This window comes from Pipra filicauda, unplaced genomic scaffold (genome assembly GCF_003945595.2).
Source record: "Pipra filicauda isolate LSUMZ 115617 unplaced genomic scaffold, ASM394559v2 scaffold78_size3787270_pilon, whole genome shotgun sequence".
NCBI lineage: Eukaryota > Metazoa > Chordata > Aves > Passeriformes > Pipridae > Pipra > Pipra filicauda.
In genome coordinates, this window is record NW_024104964.1 from 1900305 (window position 1) to 1923557 (window position 23253).

Genomic DNA, 23253 nt, shown 5'->3' on the forward strand with positions numbered 1-23253 from the left:
GGGGCTTGGAGCAACCTGGGCTGGTGGAAGGTGTCCCTGCCCATGGTAGGGGGTGGCACTGGATGGGCTTTAAGGTCCTTCCAACCCAAATCATCCTGTGATTCTATGGATTTAATTGATAAATACTGCCTTTGTTTTGATGGATTTTAGCTCATGGTGCCCTTTTGAGGGACGACAATGGTTTGAGGGAGTCTCAGTGATTTGGGACAGTCCTGGGGAGTCTGTGATGGAACAGCACTGGAGGTCCCCATGTCACCATCTTCATTCCCTCCTTAGCTCCAGACTGAGATGAGAAGCTGTAATTAGTAATTAGTGCCCTGTCTGCTGTTGTTTTTCCACTGGGAGAGAACTGCAGGGCTGTCCAGGGGTACCCATGGCTGTGTGTTAGGTGAAGGTCCCTCAGCTGCAGGTGTGGAACTCACTGTTGTTGTATTTAAAGGACAGATTTTTTATCATTCCATCATTTTCATCATTGAGTGGAAATCAAACCCTGCTGGGTTTGTGCTTTTCACATCCATCCTTTCAGGAAAACCTGGAATACAGGGACAGTGCTCTGAGTTCAGTAGTTGTCCAGCACCTGAAGATCTTGTTCTGTGCCCACATGATCAACTTGTAAATCACATGCATTAATTTTTTTTCAAGAACAGTATTCAATGTGGGTAATAAAATTCCTGTTTCAGTGATTGAAAGGGCATTTATCACAACTTTATTAAATCTGGAGAACTAAATGTGCCGTTTCCTCCAAGTGGTTTCGTTCGCTCGTGTTTTCTTTGTTGACCCAAATGAATGAAATTAGAACAAACAATCTCGGAGTCATTTGTAATCAGGGGCTGATTAATGGAGTTTGCTTTCACAGCCATTATTCATGCAAGAACACCTGATATCTTTCCCATAAACAAATTGTGTTTGTCCAAATTAAGAAATGAAATGAGGCATTTGATGAGTTTATGATTGACCCTTCCAGCTCGGAGCCCATTAGTCAACGTCGTTATCATCACTACTCCTGACTAATGTGCTCTGTGGATTTGTGATTCCTGATTAATGCCTCCTGCAAGCCAAACTCCGGGACTGGAATAATTTTGGGATTTTCATTTGAGCAGGAGCTGAGGATTTTCATCTGGGATGAAAAATGCCCCGGTGTCCCATCAGATTTAGGGGTGATGGTGAGGTGGCGACCGAATAAATCTTAAAATGGAGCAGGGGGTGTTTTGCAAAGACTTTTTCAGTCCTGTTGGGCTTTTTACAAGGCTGATTGCCCATCATTTGTAGGAATTTTTGGGTGGTTTAAGAGGAGTTCTCATACTTATGCTTTTGCAAATGTGGGAGGCCCATAAAACCTCTTAAAGAGAAGATCCCCAACATATTTTAAACAAGCAAAACATCTGTCCTCATACTTATGAGAGTAATAGGAAGAATTGCTATTAGAATAGGCTCTTTTTTTCCTTTTGCTTGTTTAAACATCTTTATTTTATGAGTATTTAATATGTGTATTTTTTAAAGATTTGTCCTGGGGGTGTTTGGTAACTTTAGTTATTTTGAAAGGATTTTAAACAATGTTTTCTGCCCATAATCTCTTGAAATCTCAGACTTTAAGCTTCTGTAACAATAAGAGGGCTTTATCATTTAAAATGCTATAAATGCTGTTATTCTGAGAAATTTTAAAGTTCTAGTGTCTAAAACAAAGGATTTTTCATTTGCTCTTTAAAATTTAATTAGGGGCTCTGTAGGAAAGGTTAGAACAAGTAGTCCCTTAATTCACTGGAAAACAGACATCTTCAACAATCCTCTGGAGCCAGGCTGGGAGAGCTGGGGGGGTTCACCTGGAGGAGAGAAGGCTCCAGGGAGAGCTGAGAGCCCCTTGCAGGGCCTGAAGGGGCTCCAGGAGAGCTGGAGAGGGACTGGGGACAAGGGATGGAGGGACAGGACACAGGGAATGGCTTTAAGCTGAAGGAGGGGAGATATAGATGGAATACTGGGAAGGAATTCCTGGCTGGGAGGCTGGTGAGGCCCTGGCACAGGTTGCCCAGAGAAGCTGTGGCTGCCCCTGGATCCCTGGAAGTGTCCAAGGCCGGGCTGGACGGGGCTTGGAGCAACCTGGGCTAGTGGAAGGTGTTCAAGTTGTATCTTTATTTTATTTATTAATAATTTCATCCAAAGGCAAACGAGTGTCTTCCTTTTGAAGACTTCCCTGGCAGCTCAAACCCTCTCAGGATCTGCTCTGGGAGCTTCACACAGTAACAGCTGAGGGAGCATTCAGAGCCTCCTGAAAAACATCTCCCAAATCTGTGATGAGCAAACCTTCCCTGCCCAGAGCTGTGTTTGCCTGTGGCATTTCCAGCTCCTGATTCCTTGTGTGGTGTTTGGCTGGGAGGGGAGACCTGAACGATCTTCCTCTGATCCTAAACCAAAGAGTGGGAAGGGGAGAGAGAGGCAGAGCTGTGATTTGAAGCACCCCCTGGATGCCTTTTAGAACGTGATAAAATGGTAAAAACAGTGTCTGTTCTTTATTTGAGCAGTTTATTGGTAGGTAGAAACCATATTTATGTCTACACACAGACAGAGAGGTGGGTTTTAGCCTTCTTTTTTTTTAAAATGAAGAGCTGGAGTTTCTTCTAACACTCTTCCAAATGTGAAGCCAGGAAAGTTCACCCTGAATTAAATGTGCAGCCAGTGATTGCAGCCATGTGGCCACAAGCCCATTAAGGAATTACACTGTGATCCATTGGAAAGGGCAAAACGGGGTCTTTAATAAGAGGCAACCGTAATGAAAACTTCTGTCCTTTGCCACATCACTTGTATTGATTACCCCAGCAAGGAAAAAAAGAAGTATTTCAAAACACAGCTTATGTGAAAAATCAAATTAGGTGCTTTAATGTCAGATCCTCCCTTTAATTCCTGTTCTATTGCTCTTCTCTGTGGGTACAGTGTAATTTATTATTGAAGACTTCTGGACAGGCTTCTTTGTTTAAGCCATCAAGTATCTCTTGATGTTCTTAAAATACTCAATAAAACTGTTTAATCAGAGTATTTTCTTAAAGCTTTTGAGCATTTTATTCTGTTGATCTTAAGGCCTTGGAGAGTCTTCTCTGAGAAGTGTGAATGATTTTGCAGTGATGAGGCTCTTTGAGGAAGAGCAAATTGTGATTCCACTGGTATTAACTCAGGGCAAGAAAGCATGAAGGGAAGGCTCCACCATGGATTTCTCAGTTCTTTATGGAAAATGGGATATTCACATTTATGTTGAAAAAGAACAAGTGCTTGGAACCCTGAGCTGGTCCTACATGAGCTGAGCACGGAGCTCTGTGGGGATGGAGCTGTGTCCAGGCTCAGGGTCATTAACTGCACCAGTGGACATTAAATGAGGTGTCATTTATTTTATTGGGTATTTACAGGACACTGGAGGAGGGGGGAGGCAGCAGTGTCTGGTTTTGCTTGTGTTATCAAGGATTTTAATAGAAATTAATTCATTTCCACACTGAAAACTGATAATAACTGAAGTTGTGCCTGGCAGGTTGTTTTACTGAAAACGCAGTGAATTGGTGTTCTGAGCAGAGTTTCTATTAATTAGTGTTTTCTATTAATTCCTGTGTCAGTATGAAAAGGGGAAATAGGAGCAGTTGTTTTTTGGAAATAAGCAGCAGAATTTCATCCTGGAATTTGAAGCTGTGGCTGCTCCTGGATCCCTGGGAGTGTCCAAGGCCAGGTTGGATGGGACTTGGAGAGACCTGGGCTAGTGGGAGGTGTCCCTGCCCATGGCAGGGGTGGCACAGGATGGGCTCTGAGGTCCCTTCCAACCCAACCCAGTCTGGGATTCTCCCTCCTGTTGATGTGCCCACCTGCACCTCTGGGTTTGGCTCCCACACGTTCCTGACTTGCAGGAACACTTTGTTCTGGATTTCCTGGTCTGGAGTGTGGGGAAGCTCAGGGGGGGAAAGAAATAAGTTGTGGAAGAGCACATGGAATCCCAGACTGGTTTGGGTTGGAGGGACCTTAAAGCCCATCTCATTCCACCCCTGCCATGGGCAGGGACACCTTCCACTAGCCCAGGTTGCTCCAAGCCCCGTCCAACCTGGCCTTGGACACTTCCAGGGATGGGGCAGCCACAGCTTCTCTGGGCAACCTGTGCCAGGGCCTCCCCACCCTCCCAGTGAGAAATATATTACTTTTTATCTATCTTAATATTGTCTTTTGGGCTGTACCATTTCCAGGTTTCTCAGCATTACAGACTGACTGTTCAAAGCTTATTTTACATCCTTATTCCCAGCGTTTTTGTGGTGAAACACACACTTCCCTGTGCCCTTTCCCAGTACTCTTCCCATGTCACTGTCCCCAATTAGTCCCCAGTTAGTCCCCATCACCACTTGCTCCTGGCCCCACGGGCTGTGCCTCCTCTTTGCCTTAAAGCTGGAGATTATTACCATTTTATTCCAAGCCTGAGCCTCCCCAGGATGATAAAACCCTCGGTGCTCTCCAGCAGATAAATTTACAGGATTCACTGTGTGGAGGTGATTATGGGGCTGAGGCAAATAAAGCCTAAAGCACCCTATTAACGGGCCCTTGGCCGTGCTAATACACTGAATAAAGGCCTCAATTACTGAGCACTCGCAGGCCCTCCCCCGACAGTGCCGTGACATTAATGGGATCTTTATAACCTTTTTAACTTCTTGTGCTCTGACAGAGCTCTCCAATAACAGCCGTGGGTTTGCCCTTGGCAAGAAAAACCTCATTTGGAGGGGATAATAAGTATTTACTATTTAGATCGCTGGCAATAAAATTTCTCTGAATGAGATTTTCCCGAGAAAATACAAACTGATTAAATTACTGCCTTTAATGGACTGGTGAGACATGGAATAACAGTTTGTTGAAGCAGCAATTTAATGTTTAGCTTTTTTCTTTCTGTGGTGGGTTTTTGTTGGTTTTTTTTTGGTGTGAAAATACAAGTTGATTCTTTTTCCGAGTAGGAAATTATATCATGGAATCATTAAGGTTGGAAAAATCCTCCGAGATCATCAAGTCCAGCTGAACTCAGCACTGTTCACCATTTCCACTGGAAAACTTAAGCCAGCAGCACATGTTTACCTAATCTTAGAAGTGAATAATAATCCCAAATATTGACAGTTAGAGTTGCAAAGAGTGTTGGGAATCCCTAAATATTCTTATGGAGAATTCCTGTAATCTGGCCCTGCAATAACCTCAAATATTGACAGTGGATTTTTAGTTTCAGTGGATTTATAGTTGCAAAGAGTGCTGGGAATCCCTAAATATTGTTGCTGGGAATTCCTCTCCCCTGGCACTAAGATTATGTGCAGAAACCTGTGGAATGGGGTGTCATTTTATGAGTTAAAAACAGATTTCTTTTCGGATGTTCCCTCAGGAGTTGGTTTGGGACACCCCCTTCCCTCCCTGGGCTGTTCCTGCCGAGGTGGACAAATCCTGTGGGTGTCCTGGTGGTGGTTTCCAGTCTCATCCCTTGGGAATGGGGCTTTGAGTGCCACCACAGGAACAGCAGTGCAGCCCTTCCTTCCCTTTGTGGCATGGAAATAAACCCAACGTGTTCAAGAGAAATACAAGATATTTTACAAAGTAAGGGCTGTAGCTGGGCTTGGGCAGAGCTTTTGATGTCCCCTGCAGGCCAAGTAACATGTTTATATTTTATATTTTCTATTAGAAGTCTCAGATTTTGTTAACAACTACGATATCACTGTGTTTAAACACAAAAAACCCCTTTAGCACCTTCACAACGCTTGATATTTCCCAGTTTTTCCCCAATTTATAGGCAGTGATGTATTTGGCACACGAGGAGTTACTTTAAACGATCCCGCTTGGAATTTTCCTCCCTTAAAATAAGATTTATTTCACTTCCCCCTGACTCTTTCCCCTCCCCAGCCAGAGGAACAGCTTGAGGTGGTCCCAGGGCTTTAATTCCTGGGAGAATTCTCCAGCAGGCTCAGCTTTTCAGGGATGTGCCGGACAACAGGTTGATGCCATTTGGGCATTTCCAAGGAGAAGCACCTGTGGGAATAGGGAATGAAAGGGAAGAGCTGGGGGGAGGCAGGGGGTGCCCATTAGTGCTGCCCACCCCTCCAGAGAGAGGGAATGAGGCTCTAAATGAGTTTTAAAGGACAAAGTTGGGGGATTAGGGAATCCTGTATGATTTGATCCGTGTGGAATTGATCCTGCTAATAAGGAACATCCCTGGTGCACTGTAAACTTGGGGGGGAAAATCAAAAATTTCAAATACTTCCCACTTTTATTATGATTTCAGGAGTACTGTCTTTTTTGTTCTGTGTTATATCCATGAAATGTGCACATGACAGTACATTCCATGTGCAGTCATTCATATTTAGATGTTTTCATCATTAGGTGATGGAAAGAAACATTTTACTTATTAACAACATAAATAATTCTTGAAAGTTGGACTCGATGGTCCTGAAGGTCTTTTCCAACCTTAATGATTCTGTGGTTCAATAAGTTTTACTTTGTTAAAATCAAACCTCAGCTTCATTATTAATTTAAACTTGTTCATTTTTGTGTATTAATGTTATTAGATTGTTTATTATTATTCATAGTTATTAAAATGTGTTTGGGGTATTTTTAAACTATTTGTAAAATCGATTTATTATTATTCATATTTATTAAAATATATCTGTTTGGGGTATTTTTAAACTATTTTAAAAATCGATTTATTATTATTCATATTTATTAAAATATATCTGTTTGGGGTATTTTTAAACTATTTTTAAAACCGATTTATTATTATTCATATTTATTAAAATATATCTGTTTGGGGTATTTTTAAGCTATTTTTAAAACTGATTTACTGGTAACAAAGTAGTTAATGAAGGATAATAGTAAAATCCCTTTTGCTGTTGGAAGAAATCAACAGGACTTTTAGGAATGATAACATAGAGCTGGTGTGGATTAAAACCCTTAAACCTGTTGGTCTCCACATCCCTCCCTCCCAGCTTGGAATTTCCTATTGGAAAGGAGGGTCAGGGATCGATAGGAAGCTCTGTTGCTAATATTGTATTAATTAGAGTAATGAGCCCACGCTCAGAATGTGACACCTGCCAGGGGGAGCTCCCAACCCACAGCAAGGAGAGTTCCTCGGCCTGTCCGTGGGCACTGCTCCGGGATGAATCCCGGCCGGAGCCGCCGCCCTGCGCTTCCCTGGCTTTGCCGAGCTTTGGGGGGCAGTGGAGTGTCCCCCAGAGCTGGGGATCGATGAGTTCCCCTCAGCACTGGTGTAATTAAAGAGCTGGCCCGGCATCGATCGGGCTGGAGACGGGAAGGGATCGATGGGGGCGATGCCCCGGGACCCCGGGAGAGCGGGAAGGGCACGTGGAGCGCGGCTCCAGGACACAGGGAGGCTTCCCTGAGCTGACCCGTGCCCGGCACAGCCCCTTCAACCAGCACTGCTGTAGTACCTGCTTTTACCACGTAGGCTCAGGACTGGTCTGGCCTGGTTGTTATTGGCTGGGGCTGTTCAAAGGAGTGGAAATCAAGTGCTGTGAGAAAACAGGGGTTGAAGCGGTTAAATGTGTTTTTCAGGGATGGTTCTTACACTGGTTGCAACGTTTGTGCCAATTTTAAAAGTAATCTTTTGTGTCAAAAAATGTTACGATGAAATTTATCCCCCAAAAAGTGATGATTTTTTAAAAGAGTGTTACAGAATCATGGGATGATTTGGGTTGGGAGGGACCTTAAAGCTCATCCAGTCCCACCCCTGCCATGGGCAGGGACACCTTCCACTAGCCCAGGTTGCTCCAAGCCCTGTCCAACCTGGCTTTGGACACTTCCAGGGATCCAGGGGCAGCCACAGCTGGAACTGGATGAGCTTTAAGGTCTCACCCACCCAAAGCAGTGCAGTTAAGGAATATGTGATTAACACAAATCTTAGATCTTGGTTTGAAATCACAGATCCCATGCACAGACATCCCGTGGGTGCACGTCCAGGTTCACAACCAGATCCTTCTGGATGGATGCTGGGCCTCAGCAGAGGGGCTCTGCTGCCAGTTCTGCAAGGTTTTGTGTGTCCCCTCTCCATTCAACCTTCAGGGAGGTTTTAATATTTCAAATTGTTTCTATTTTCTAAGAATGACAGAAACACGCTCTGGAAGTGCAGCAGCAGAGCTTGCAGAGCACTCCCGGCCTAAGTTAAAGCCAGCTGTAAGTAAAACTTAATTTGGGAAAGTTTATGGAATTTCTGGTGCTGACTGAGGCTGTTTATTTATTACTTCATTGCAGCTTTATACAAATATATAGATGCACATGTGTCTGAAGTAAAATTATGCTGCCCAGACTTGTGAGAGCCGGTTGGGATCTCTCAAGGTTGCAGATGAGCAGTGGAAATGCAGGTGTATATTATCAGATCTGCCCTTGGAGGTGCCTTCCTAGGGGATGACAAATCTCTCCTAGAAGTCACTCCTTTGGTGCTTTTCAGGCTTGGACCTGTCTGTTTTCCCACTCACTCTAATGGGCTCTACTAGAACTTTTAAAAACAAGCATTTATTTGAGGAATCCAACACTCCCAAAAAACGTTTGAGAGCCCAGATTCCTTGGTGAGTTATTGAAGCCTCGCTGCAGCAAACTGTTTACTCAGGGATGTTCAGCCCGGTGTGTTGTAGGGCTGTAGTTTCCTTTTAATGCAGCTATTGAATTCCAGCCCACAGAGCCCCTGGCAGCATTCCAGGAGCGCTGGGAAGATAAATTGTTTGTTTTCAGCAGCATTTCTTCATCTTCATCACTTAATCGGGAATGAGATTTTACAGCAGCCACTGAATATTTAAGCAATATATTTACCTCTTTTATCCTGGGGGAGTATTTAATAATGCTGAGTACAGTAAATGATTGCAGTAGTTAACAGTACAAGCTGAGAACGGAGGGTTTCCCATCATTTTTGCCGCCGGGATGAGTTCCGTGCTCTCCGCGTTCCTGGCCCCGCGTTCCCGCTCCCAAGGCTATCCCGGTGTAATCGAGTGTGCCTTGGCATGGGCTGTAGGTCTTTCCCACAAATCTTTCCTTGACACACACTCCCCCTTTTGGTGCCAGATGTCAAGTTCTTTTGGATTCCTGTCTCATGATTCCGCAGTTATGGCACAGTAAATCCTGCGAGTTCCCTGCACCCGCACCCAGGAGTTTTCCACCTTGGTTCCTGATTTTCCAATGCCCCGTTCAAGATCTTTATGGATTGACACTATTTGGTGCTAATACTCACTTTCTTTAACGATGTCTTGGTGTTTATGGGCTTATAGGTTTAAAAAATAACTTACAAAAAGTATTTTTTGATCCTTTTTGGTTTTCGTTGCTTCACGAAGATTTTTTTCATTAATGTCATGGTCCAAGTGGGAGATGATCACGAGTGGGGTGAACAAAGTTCCTTCTTTCTGGAAAAAAAGCCTCTAAAATGCTTCCTGTGGGTTCCTTGTGGATTTGTGTGTTATCAATATTGTCTTTTAGATATTGTTAATTTTATTCTGCAGTAGGAAATCCCAAATTTCTCTTATTTTCTTAGTGAGTGGTTCTGTTCAGAAAGTCACAGAGAAGGAATAAAACTTGTCCTTTTTTCATCTAGGAAGTATCCCAAAGCGTTTTCTAAGGAGTAGGTGTTTCCATCTCCTGGTTGGGGTCACATGGAATAGTTCCATTTGCCACAGAGTGTTCCCTGGCTGCCCTACCTGAGGCTGATCAGGAATGTTTTATCCCTGCCACGTTCCATTTGGCTGCAGCTGGATCTTGCACCAGGAAGAGCAGGGAAGTGAATCTGGGTAATTATCTTTGGGATTTGTTGTTATCTGGACCACGGGGGTCAGCAGCTCTCACTGGTTTTGGGGGTTTCCAGTTGTTGTTCCTGGGAAAGACTGTTGGTCATGGGTGGTGTCCATGGGCCTGTGCCTGGGAACAAATCTGGGGAATTAAACTCACATATTATGAAGGTTTATTTCCAAAAACTGCTGTGAACCTGATGTGAACCTGCCAGGGCAGAAGGGCATTTCACCCCCGTGCTCTGGGTGGGTCTGTGCTGGCAGCATCACTGATGGGAGCCACTCACACGGCTTTATTCCATGTGGTTTATTCCTTATGTTTTTATTCGGCTGGGAATCAGGAGCTGGGAATTCCCAGAGTTGTTACGAGGTGCTGGGGCCGGTTTGGCTCCTCCCAGCCGTGTTCCCTGGGATCAGCTGGAAGTGCTCCGTGGTTTCTGGCTTCCTCTCCGTGGCAGCCGAGTTGTCGTCTCCTCCATTTCCACTTAACGTGGTGATTCCTGACGTCGGGAAATTGGCAGATGAAAGAAGGGCTCGTTTGGGATCGAAGTTTTGGGAGGGAATTTTTCAGGGTTGCTGACAGGCTGTCAGGCTGAATTCTGCCCTTAACCCTGAGGAGAAAAGCCGACTGTCATTCCCAATCCACAGGCTGGAATGACAACTGGATTTGAGGCACAGTGCCAGGTTTTTTTCCCAGAAATCATTTAAATAATTTTTATTAGTGGTTATATTTTAAGCAATTGCTTTTTTTATTTATTTGTGAAATTATATGGACAAGCTGTTACATTTCCTTGTGCAGGTCTGTGGTTGGTCCAACACAGGGCTGATTTCTCATGCAGATGCAGTGGGGAATTGGAGCTGGCACATTCCAGAAGGATGGATTGAGTGTCCCTTGGGAGGTGGGAGGTAGGATGGAACACAGTCCATGGAGATGGAGGGCTTGGTTGAGACCTGCTGTACAAGAGGCTTCCTGCAGGTTTGGTCTGAGATCCTCACAGGAAAGGTTCCTGGGAGCACTGAAGCCATCAAGGGAAAAAACCCAACCTAAATTTATCTTTCGTAATTTTAATGATGATTTTAAAAGCATTTCTTCCATGGCATGGGCAGGGACAACCTCCACTGGACCAGGTTACTCCAAGCCCACCCAACTTGGCCTCCCTCCTTTCACCTGCTCACCAGCTCCATGACATCCCCGTGAGCAGAAGACCCTCCATTGTCCTCTCCTTTTCCATCCATGCTGTACCAGGGGGAAAGAAACAACTCCAGATAAAAACAGTTTAAGTAAGTTGTATCAAAATTGGAGTATTTCATATCAACCACTTCTCAGTTTTCCAGTGGAGCTGAAAATGATTCCTGAAGGATGTAATAAAAAATAACCCTTTACTCCTTCAGTTTTTATACTTGGAATTTATTTTTATTTTCCTCCTAAATATTGCTACCTCTTAGCTCAGTAGTTTAGGGGAATGTTTAACTCTGGGCCATCCTTTTCCTTTCCCAAGCTCTTCCTTCCTCTTCCCTTAAGGAAGAGAAAGCTCTTCTTTCCTCTTTAAGTTAAGGAAGTGGCCTCGAGTTAAGGAAATGGCCCCAGGTCATGCCAGGGGAAGTTCAGATTAGATTTTAGGAATAATTTCTTTATGGAAAAGGTGGTCAGGTGTTGGAACAGGCTGCCCAGGGAAGTCTTGGAGTCATCCCTGGAAGTGTTCACAGAATGTGGTGGATGTGGCACTCGAGGACGTGGTGGTGGTGCTGGATTGACAGTTGGACTTGATCCAACCTTAATGATTCCATGATTCCCACCCCTTTTCCCCAAAAGAAACTCGGATAGAAGGTGCCATTTAAACGCTTCCATTGGAATTACTGAATTATTCCAAGAACTAATTTCCTCTCCAAGACCAAATATCCGAGGATACAGGAATTGCATCCAATTCCTCTGTTTTCCTGAGCTCAGCTGCAGGTTGGGGCAGCAGGTCCAAGGAGAAGCATCAGTTGATTAGAAGAAGTGGGGAATGCACAGCCTTTTCTGGGATGGCAGCAAACCTTTGGAATATTCCACAGCAGCCCCTGCAATGAGTCAGGAGCCATGGAAGCAATTGGAGCCAGTTCATCCTCAGAGTTAAAACATATTTCGGTTGGATTTTTTTTATCCAACGTGTGTGTGGGGGGGAAACAGTGGCAGAAAGAAAGGAATTAGGAGTGCCCTAAATAATAGATGAATGTAGCTCGCCAAGATCTGCTGATTAAGCCTTCGTTAGGATTATTGTTATAAATGTGGAGTGCCAGACCCTCAGCTGGGGTAAATGTGCTTGGCTCGAGTGGAGTCAGTGGAACTGTGCCACATTGGTCCTTAATTCTGGAAAATAAGGATATTTTGGGAGGAGAACAACAGAGGCTATGAGAGGTTTGCTAATGGTAACACCATTTTCCTGGTTATACCAGGGAAAAAAATGTAAATTACTGTTCTTTTGACTTTGGTAATGAAATTCAAGGAACTACTTGATGTTATTTCATTAGATGTAAATGACTGGTCCTTAAAGTACATCTTAAACCCTTGCATGGATTGAGGGATAGTGCATGGAAAATGGTGGAGTCTAATGAATTTTTTGGATGGTGGTGTCTTGCGCCAGCATTTTTGCTGTTTTTCCCTTAAAAATGCCACGTGCTCCTTGGAAGGAGAGAAAGAGCAATGAATACATTTGATTTTGGAAATCTGTTCCCCATGCTGAGCTGCTTGTCCAGCAGGAGTGAAGTGCTGTAATTTAATGGGGCAGCTCATCCAAATCCAGTGTGGGGATCTCATTTGGCTGCATTTTAGAAACGCTTAAATTTGGGAATTGCTTAAAAAAAACCCAACCCAACAACTTGTTTCCACAGTAAAGGAAATGCACATTGTTCTTCAGGACCATGAAATACAGGGTTTGACCACCTAGAGGGGTCACACTCTAGACAGGAGGCAGCCACTGGGATATGGGGAAATCTTTGGGGTCATCGGCCCCGCTCGCTGGAACAGGATTTTATCTGTCACTTCTTACCTCTCCCTTCCCAACAGCCCCATCCCTTATTTTATCTGTCACTTCTTACCTTTTCTTTCCCAACATCCCATGTCCCTTATTTTGTCTGTCACTTCCTGCCATTTCCTTCCCAACAACCCCGTGTCCCCTTTTCAGCCTGTTTTTCCCCCTCACGGATTTACGTTTAAAAAACCACATTCCCGAAACAGCAGCAGAACGTCTTGGAGGGCTAAAAACAACACCCCAAACCGAGTTTGTTCTCTTCCTAATTGTTCTGACCACGGAATTAATTTCCCAGTCCAAACAGGGCACGGCTTTTCCATCACTCCCGCTCCGGAATATTCAGCGTGTCACAGATGGTCATGAATAATGTCCATTTTAAGCGTTGGCAGCGAGTTGGCGAGATGAATGAAGTGTTGGGGGGATGTGACAGGCAGCACGCTGCTTTGTGATCATTCCAAAGTTCTAATAATCTCCCTCACCTTCCCTGCCTGCCTCTAATGAAAGAGAATAGGTGATTGCACCTCGGGCGATGTTCGGCGCCTAATGACTCCTCCAAAGGCAGATTTATGAAGCAAAAATTAACTTTGAATGAGGATTGAATTGGCCCTGACAGTCTGATAGACTGTGACACAGATTCTGTGGCAAAACAGACGTAGCCCTAATTGATTATCAATATTTTAAGCAAAGTGATGAAAATAAGCATTAAGTGATGAGAAAGGCAGTCTTAATCCGGCAGGCAGGCACCGGGATCCGGGCAGTCTTCGGGGAGGTCGGCCCCGCTCGCCGGAGCGGGATTTGATCTGTCAGCTCTTCCCTCTCCCTGCCCAACACCCCGTGTCCCTGCTCAGCCGATGTTCCCTCCTGGGTTTCTGACCAGCATGTTAATATTCTGGCCAGGGATGGACGTGCCTCCTTCTCTCCAGAGAAGTTGGGTTTGAATATTTAACCCGTTTAGGCTCGAGAGTCGCTCGAGCTGTTTTGTGGTCGGCGGGTTTGTGGGATTTCCTTCATGCTCTGCTTTCTCCTGGCCCTGGGCCATTTCTGCCCAGCAGGTTTTCCACAAGCTGCCTCCTGGAAATGGTAACAATTAAAGAAACTAGTGAGAAATTGCCTGGTTGGCACGAAAAATCATCACAAATATCTTGGTTATACCCAACATAGACAAATATCTTGGTTATACCCAATATATCAAACATCTTGGTTATACCCAATATATCAAATATCCTGGTTATACCCAATATAAACAAATACCTTGGTTACACCAAATATATCAGATATCTTGGTTATAGCAAATATATTAAATCTCATGGTTATACCCAATATATCAAAATATCCTGGTTATACCCAATATAAACAAATACCTTGGTTACACCAAATATATCAAATATCTTGGTTATAGCAAATATGTTAAATCTCTTGGTTATACCCAAGATAGACAAATGTCTTGGTAATACTCAATAAATACCAATACCTTGGTTATACAATATATATCAAATATATCAAACATACAATATGTATTAAATATATCAAATATCTTGGTTATAAGACTAAGAAAACTTTTGGGTTTTGCTTGTGTTTTTCTAGTCGAGTCACGTGGTACTGGATGTATCTTCTACCAAAAATACATTTAATATTCTGGAAAACCTGTCTGGCTGTGAGGGGCGAAAAATAACATCCCTACACTGGGAAGAATTGGTGAGATAACAACTCCCTGCAAACAGATTTGGGCTTACAGGGAATTTTTAAGTGTGACTGTGAGCTCTGGATCCACCCTCGTGCTCAGGAATCTCCAGCATCTGTAATTAGAGTCTGGGGTAATTAAATGACTCGTCATAGTTGGGGCAGCAATGGCAGGAACTTGTGGTGTTTGGGAATCACAACCTAATTAGGGAGGACAGGGATAAACAGAGCCCTCGTGGCAGTGAAATGGTCCATGTTTATGGATGGACTGGGCAAGTGGCCACCAGAATCATGGATTCATGGCATCACAGAATCATGGATTCATGGAATCATGAATTCATGGAATCACAGACTCACAGAATGACAGACTCATTTAGGTTGGAAAAGCCCTCTAGGATGGGAAGACCTCTAAGAATGTGCTGTTTGAATCTGGGGGGAGATGTTCTCATATCATGGACTGAAAAGACAAAAATATAGAAAACCAGCATAAATTGGGACAATAAAAAGTGTGTCTGGTGGTGTCACAGCAAGAGGTTGTTTGGAGTTTGTGTTGGAGTTTGTTGGATGTAGAAGAGATAATTTTCCACGTCAGCCCATGAATATTCAGCAGGGAGGATCTCCACCAGCCTTGATAAATTTAATATACCAGAAAAAAATAGCATGTAAATTAAACAGGGCCTTGTAAATTAATAATGGATTCTACTTGTATTTTTCTATGTGAGCTGATTGAATATTTTATAAGTGCAAAAATGTTTGTGTTTAAAAGAAAGGGTGAAGTCTTTCTGATGAGCATCGTGGATGGTTTGGCTGCATCTTTAGATGGGATGTCCATGTGTGTTTTTTGAGTTTCAGTGCTTTCTTTTCCCCAAATACATCTTGTATTTTCAACTTTGAAGAGCTGGACAGTCCACAATTATGTTGAATTAGTTTATTTTCCTGAGTGCCTTGTGGTTTGCAGTTGGTGGGTGTTCTGACACTCCTCTTGTTTGAATTTTGACAGTAAAATGAATTCTTAGTGTGAGGCTGAGCCTTTTCCATGCACCTTCCCTGCTTCTCCCGTGGTGCTGCTGCAGGGGCTCTTCCATGAGCTTTGCTGTGCTTTCCCGCCCCAAACAGCCCCTGCCCTATTTCTACCTTGGAATAATTCATATTCTTTGGGTTTCTTTTAATTAACAGATTTTCCTGGGACTGTTTTACCTCAGCACAGTGTGAGGCTGGTCAGGATGGAAGCATTGCTCCAATGTCCATCCATCCATCCAAGGGTGGCTCTGTGCTTCCCAAACCTTGAGGGCTTCCACCACCCCAGAGGTTCAATAGAATCACAGAATCATGGAATTGTTTAGGTTGGAAAAGCCCTCTAAGACCATCAAGTCCAACCATCCCCAGCACTGCCAAGGCCACCACTGACCCCTGTCCCCAAGTGCCACATCCACAGGGCTTTTAAATCCCTCCAGGAATGGGGATCCACCCCTGCCCTGGGCAGCTGTGCCAGGGCTGGACAGTCCTTTCCATGGAGGAGTTTTCCCTAATATCCAACCTGACCCTCCCCTGGCACAGCTGAGGCCGTTCCCTCTCCTCCTGTCCCTTGTTCCCTGGGAGCAGAGCCCGACCCCCCCCGGCTCCCCCCTCCTGTCAGGGAGTTGCAGAGCCAGAAGGTCCCCCCTGAGCCCCCTTTTCTCCAGGCTGAGCCCCCCCAGCTCCCTCAGCCCTCCTTCCCCAGCTCCCTTCCCTTCTCTGGCCAATCCTGTGCTGTGGCAGCACCAATGGAGCCACAGAACCACGGTGGAGAATCCCCTCCTACACCAGATCTCACTCCCAAATAATCTTATTTACACAGAGAGAAGGTGTGGCCTTTCCCATTCCCAGAAACATCAGCACAGCTGAAGCCTGTGGTTCTTTGCAGATGAGGAATTCCGGGTGAAATCCTGGGGAAAATGCTCCTCTCTGGCTCTGCTGCAAAACCCAGGAAGAGAAGCTGCTGAGCTGTTCAATTAAAGTTCCTTTTCGGTGCTGTTAATTTTCCATTTTCCTCATCCTCAGTAATTAAGAGGAAAATAATGCTGTCCATGTGTTGGAGGACTTTGTCTTGTCCCTGGGGCCTGGGAGATGTGTTTCTCACAGAACTGTCCATAGAAGTGATGCTGATATCCATCCATTGAGTCTTTCCAAAAGCATTGAACCCCCCTCCTGTGAGCAGCTCTTAAGCCCAGACAGGCTGATGCACATTACTGGTACTGTTTAGAAAATGAGTTATTGGTGATGACCATTTTTTTCTCTCTTCCTTTTTTTTTTTTTTCCCCCTTGGAAAAGCTTTTTTGTTCGTGTTTTATCAGCTGTTGCTCCAAAGAGATGGTCCCAGCATTCCCTGTTCTCATAATATCGTGGACAGGGTGTTTTAATACCAAATCTGTTGATTTTTGCAGTGTGTTTTTGTTCAGCTTTGTGGAAAGTGCCACGTGAATATCAAGGAGACATGGAAACACCCACCCTCTCCTTTTCCCAGGCTGGAAAGTTTATAAACTCTTTTTTCTCTTCTCAGTGCATATGGAAACAAGAAGGGTGTTTTGGGCTTAGTTTGGGGTGTTTCAATAACAGAAAAAGTACTTAATGCAGCTTAATTTTAATTAAATCTCATTGTCTTTGTTGTAACTTAGCAATATTGTTCCACTTCTGTGTTTATTTGTCTGGGTAACACGTCCACACTCTTTACTCAGAGTTTCTTCTCATTGCAAAGTTAGGATTTACTTCTTCCCCCTTTGTGCTGCATCCAGTGATCCCAGCCAGGAACCAGCCCTTCCCCAGGGACACCTGGGAACACCAAAACTGTTGTGTTAATTAATGGACTAAAAGTACTGTTGTGCTTGTATTAAGAGTCCACCAGCAGATATCTGCATTCACAACTTTATATTTTAGTGATAAACCTCTCCAGCATCTTCTGTCTGTCCCTGCCCATCCCCAGGGCAAACATCCAGCAGCAGGATGGGGATTTTAAGCTGAGCTTGGACGAGCCCTGAAATGCTTCCAGCTCGAGCAGCTCGTCATTGATTGATTTGGGATTTGGAGAGCTCTGGAAGCAGCCAGGCTTTGTTGTGCTGGCTGTTCCTCCTGCAGGAAGCCCCGTTTCGGGAGCAGCCTCAGCAGCTCCAACCAACCTGGATCAATCAAAGCCAGGCTTTTGCTGAGGTGACTTCTTTGGTCCTCCCCCGCCCAGGGAAGTGCTCTGCAGAGCTCTCTTCCAAACATCAGCTCCTGGAAGTGCTTTTAAGTGGCCAGGAAGGGCTGACTGTGCTCCTGCACGCCCTAAAATAGAACAGAACCCGCGGAGCAGAGAGGGGCTGTCATGTCTTAGAATAAGTTATAGATTGGCAGAATTGTTAAGGTTGGAAAAGACCTCCAAGATGGTCAAGTCCAGCCTTCAAGTTGTAAAGATCTTTGGGTGTGGTTGGATTGCAGCTCGATTCGGTCAAAATAAATCTCAGCTTTTAATGGCACTTTGTCAGTGAATAAAAACATTTGCTGGCATATTAATAATAATAATAGTAACATCAACAACAATATATTCACTGGCATCAGCATAATAATGAAGAAGAAGAAGAAGAAGAAGAAAAAAAGAAGAAGAAGAAGAAGAAGAAAGAGGGGAAAAAACAAGAATGGAAGAAGAGGAAATAAAAGAAGAAATGAAGAAAAGAAAAAGAAATGAAGAGAAGAAGGAGAAGGAGAAAAGAAGAAAAAGAAGAATGACAACAACTATGGGTCCTTCCAACCTGCCCCATTCTGGAGTTCTGTGCAATAATGACTGAAAATTGAAGGTATTTTAAGGGAATCTTCAGCATTAAATCCCTAAAGCAACCCGTGGTCTCAGTACCTCTGTTGGTGGCAGTGGACGGTGCCCTCTGACCTCAGGGACCGACTGCTCTGGGCATTTATGGGATCAGTTAAATTGTTGTTAATTAGCAGTTTTATGTAGAGAATTGTCCTGATACTTCCTGAATTGCTCCATTGTCCCTCTAATTAACCAGGACTCGGAAGGCCAAAGCTCTGCTTCAGCAGCAGAAGTTCTCACTGGAGCTCCAAAGGTTCACTGGAGCTCCAGAGGTTGGAATCCAGTGATTTAAAGTTCCCAAATACAAGCTGCAAATTGATTCACTGACCAACAGCACCTTCCACGTGTGTTTTAACATCTCCCTGCCTGGCCAAGCACCGAGGTGCCCAATGAATTGTTCCTGTGCAGCAGCAAACCGGGGAGGAGGAACAAAGTGGAGCAGGGAAGAGATAAATCCAATTTGGGCCGGGGAGTTTATTGAATCTCAATTGTGCCCAGTTGGCCCACGAGCGATGGGAGCAATCCATCTTGTGTGATAATGGAGGGGCCTGAAACCCACCTGATGTTTGCATTATTAAATTCCAGCCTAATGAGCTCTGCTAATACATATTGAAGGCAGTCGTAAGGAGCGGGATGGGAATGGGAGCGGGATAATTTGAGAGAAACATAAGCTGAGCATTTTACATGACTCAAGGGGTCCAGCTACAATTACACATATCACCCAAATTGAATTTAAATGGAATTTCTATTATCCCTGTCCTTTTACCAAGGAGAATAAAGTGTAAATGAAGTAAAAGTCTTTTGAGTTACCCCTGGTTTGGTTTTATTATCTGATTTAATAGATTCTTGTAATGATCTTCGGTGGCGGAAAAGTTTTAATATTTCAGGGCTTTAAATGTTGTCTAAATATGTATAAAAGTGTGGAAGTGGGACCAGAAGTCTCTGCAATGACTCCTGTCGTTTGTAACACCCTGTTCACGTTGTGCATTTTGAGGTGTAACCACTGGCTGAAAAAAGGTTGGAACGACCCCTTCACCCCCCTCCTGATCTGAATTTGATTTTTAGAAACCATTGCTTGGTTCACTAGGTGGTGGGACTAAATCTTTGCAAAACTGGCCACGCTTTTGCCTTTTGTGCCCCAGTTTACAGTGATTTTATTGCCTGGTTTAAACCCTGAACTCCTGTTTTATTTTTGGTTCTTTTGGCCTGCTGATACTTTTGAAAACTTAATATTTCATCAAGTATAATGTTATTAGAGGCTTATTCTCACTTAGTTCACTCATCAGGCAGTGAGATGGCAATAAAAGAGAATGGCTCCTTTGAGACATTAATGCTTTGGAATAAATGATGTGCTAGAACAGAAATTTAATTAATTTACAGAGTATATTGATAGTCCCTTGTTACTGTGCTGTATATTTTTAATCTTCTTTAACATCTGTAGTAAAGTGTTTGAAAACCCCTGCAGTTGAGCAACTAGTAGATAATTAAGTAATAAGGGAAGGGGTTTCTAGAGGGAAAAGGATTCTTTTTAAGGAATATTGTTGTAACATGAGTAAAGGAGCACTGCTGTGATTTGGAGTGAAGAGAAAATTGTGTTCTGCCTAATAAAGTCCTGAGTGAGAGGGGTTTGACTCCTCTTCTAAATGCAGCTCTGCATCCCTGAAAATATTGTTTGCTTTGTGGTTTATCCCTGGAATAGGTCTCCTGGATTACTCACTATGGCAGCAAAGCTGCCACTCCACAAATGCTCCGTGTTCGGGTCGTTATCGGTCGCTTTGGGGGCAACTGGGGTGGGCAGGTCTGTGTTCAAAGCAAAAAACACCCTCTCAAAAGTCTCTCCAAAGTTTTACTGAACCAAAAATGAACGCAGGGATTTGAATTTAACTCATTTGCAACCGTTATTGCCCCAGTATTGACCCAATATTACCCTCCAGAGTCCCATTTATGCAGCTTCTTACCTGTAGGAAAATCCTTAAATAAAATACGTGAAGGACAAAGTCCTTGTTCTCTCCTGCTCGTGGATTTCCTTGTGGGACCCTGAAAAAGGAATCTGAAATTGGGTTTGAACCCTGGGAAATGTTGTTTGGCAACAGGTTGTTGGCTGCCCCATCCCTGGAAGTGTCCAAGGCCAGGTTGGACAGGGCTTGGAGCAACCTGGGCTAGTGGAAGGTGTCCCTGCCCGTGGCACTGGGTGGGTTTTGAGATCCTTCCAACTCAAACCACTCTGTGATTCTATGATTTTATAAGATAAATGAACTAATTGTAACATTTATGTCGTTTTTCTTTTCCTTTTAGCTAAAGCAGACGAAGCCCTGAAGGCCAAGGAGAGAAGTGAAGAGGAAGCCAAGAGGAGAAAGGAAGAAGGTGAGGAATTTTTTTGCAACTCAGTGACAAACTAAAGCCCAGTAAGTCAGAGCTGATGGTTTTTAAGGGTCCCAGCTCCAGTGGGATGGTGGGATTTCCCTACAGCTGGCAGTTCATTTGGGTGTTCAGTCTGTGGGATGCCATGACATGAATTCATGTGTTTCTTGCTGAAATTTGGTGCCCTCAAAGCTGGTGGGATCAGAGCTGTTCCCTTTGGAATGCAGCAGGTGGAATAACTAAACCAAATGGATTTTGCTGGTGGGATCAGAGCTGTTCCCTTTGGAATGCAGCGGGTGGAATAACTAAACCAAATGGATTTTGCTTGTGTGTCAGGGAGAGATGGGAAGAGTCGTTTCCAACAGGGTGAGGGAGCCAAGGGAAACCATCCCAGGAGCCTCCAAATTCCTCACTTGAGCTGGGACAGAAATCCCAGTCCCTGAGGAAATATCCCAGTTGTTCAGATTGCAATGAATCCTTTCAATGTGACTTCCACGAGTTTCTGTTTGACTCAAACACACAGAAATACAGGGAAGGGCTTCCCTTCCTGGCTGTGTTTCCAGTGTCCATGGGAATGTTCCTGATACTCCCTGTCCTCTGCTCCTTGCGCCTTCCAGTGCTCTCCAGGAGAGCTGGAGAGGGACTTTGGAGTGACAGGACACAGGGAATGGCTTCCCACTGCCAGAGGGCAGGGTCAGGTGGGATATTGGGAAGGAATTCCTGGCTGGGAGGGTGGGCAGGCCCTGGCACAGGTTGCCCAGAGAAGCTGTGGCTGCCCCATCCCTGGAAGTGTCCAAGGCCAGGTTGGACGGGGCTTGGAGCGACCTGGGCTAGTGGAAGGTGTCCCTGCCCATGGCAGGGGTGGGACTGGATTGGCTTTAAGGTCCCTCCAACCCAAACCATCCTGTGATTCCATGATTTCCTTACGAGAGGTAACTCAGGAAAATTCCCTGTCTGAATCCACGGCTGCCATGAATTTCATTCCACATCAAAATGTTCTGATCATTCAGGAGTTTGACTTTGGGCCTGGGGGATGCTGAGAAGGATTAATTGGTGCTCAAAGTTGATCCTACTTGGAGAAGGTACTTAGGATACTGAAGGCAAGTGGAAAAGTGGGATATCCCAGACGTGCCTTGGAAGGAAGAGGAAGGGGCGCTTGGAATTCTGGCTGGAAAAGGGACCAAACCAACCAGCTGTGCCCCCCTCCCCACTGTAATTCCTGGATTTTGGAGCCATCCAGCTGTGCTGGGCCCATGGAGAAGCCTCCACCTGCAGGAATCCCGGAGCCAGGCTCCGGCTGTCGGGATGAGGTGCTTGGGTGCCAATGGCACGAATTGGCAGGGAATATTTGGAAAAGAACGTGTTTTTTCCCCTTCCATCCCATTGTGAGTGACACATGTGGTAGTAATTGCTCTGCCAACAGGGGCAGGGAAGTGGGAGTATGGAGAGGCAGAGGGAAGAAAAAAGGGGCGGTTTGTGACTTGGGAACAATGGGAATTTACAGGGAAACGGGAGGAATTCTTTTCAGTTTATTAATAAGCCCCATAAAAACTGTCCTGTGGTGGCTTTGAAGGAGTTGTGAGTGTTCTAAAATGAATAGAAAATGATTCCTGAAGAGAAGCTTCTTCCCTCAAATTCATCAGTTGGCTGAGGAATCAGTTCCCAACCAGGAGCAAAGTGGTGCATTTTCCCTGGAAAATAAAAGGTCTAATTAAATTGTTCATGAAGAGTTTAAGCATCCCAAGCCCATGCAAGACATCCAGGAAAAGTGCACACTGGGAAACTCCAGTTTTAGGGAAGTTTATGTCCCATATGGATTTAAAATTCCAGTTGCAGGCAGGTTTATGTCCCATATGGATTTGCAAACAGGACATTTTTCCTGTGTGTTCCCTTCCCCATCCCGTCCATGCTGGGCCCCAGTGACAACTTCTTCTTGAAAAAAAGAGAGTTTTGCCTTTTCTCTTAGTTCTTCTTTCCTCACACAACATCTGTGGGTGGGTTTGAACCCTCTTGGAACCACAGGATCCCTGAAGTTGGAAAAGCCCTCCAAGACCATCGAGTCCAACCTGTGACTGATCCCCACCTTGTCACCCATCTTTGACTTTTTTAATTAATTCACCTATTTCATTAAGGGCATAATTGTCCATTGGGATTCCCTGCCTACTCTCCCAAGCCCTTTTGCTTGGAATAATGCCAATAAATAAGGAAATAATAAGGAAATGGGAAGGAATGTCCAGCTACAGTTGACCCGTGTTTTGACCTGATACACCTTATTCTGTCTGTGCATCTTCAAGCAACAGTGTTGGCCTGAAATATCCACAGGGTCATCAGTAAATTGTTGTAAACCTTTTTCAAAGGTGATTTAAAAAAAAAAAATCTCAATAATTTTGGTTGGAAAAGAGCTCTGAGATCACCAGGTCCAATTTTTGACCAGTCATCACCTGGTCAACCAGACCAGAGCACTGAGTGCCACGTCCAGTTGCTAAAATAAAGTAGAATAAAATAAAATAAAATGAAGTCTTTTCGTAAAAAATTCTAAATTACGATTTAAAAAAAATTTTTGACTTCTCTAAAATCCCTTATTTTATTTGCTTAAATCCAACTCCTCAAAAGG

The 23253-nt window shown here is 44.3% G+C and overlaps 1 protein-coding gene across 1 annotated transcript in view; it reads left to right on the forward strand.

Moving 5' to 3' along the window:
• Window positions 1-23253, forward strand: part of RSRC1 (arginine and serine rich coiled-coil 1) — a 108072-nt gene that overhangs the window by 71052 nt on the left and 13767 nt on the right. Inside the window, exon 7 of the mRNA XM_027730390.1 lies at window positions 20574-20642. Within this exon, the coding sequence (XP_027586191.1) occupies window positions 20574-20642 (69 nt within the window). The remainder of the gene's footprint in view (window positions 1-20573; window positions 20643-23253) is intronic.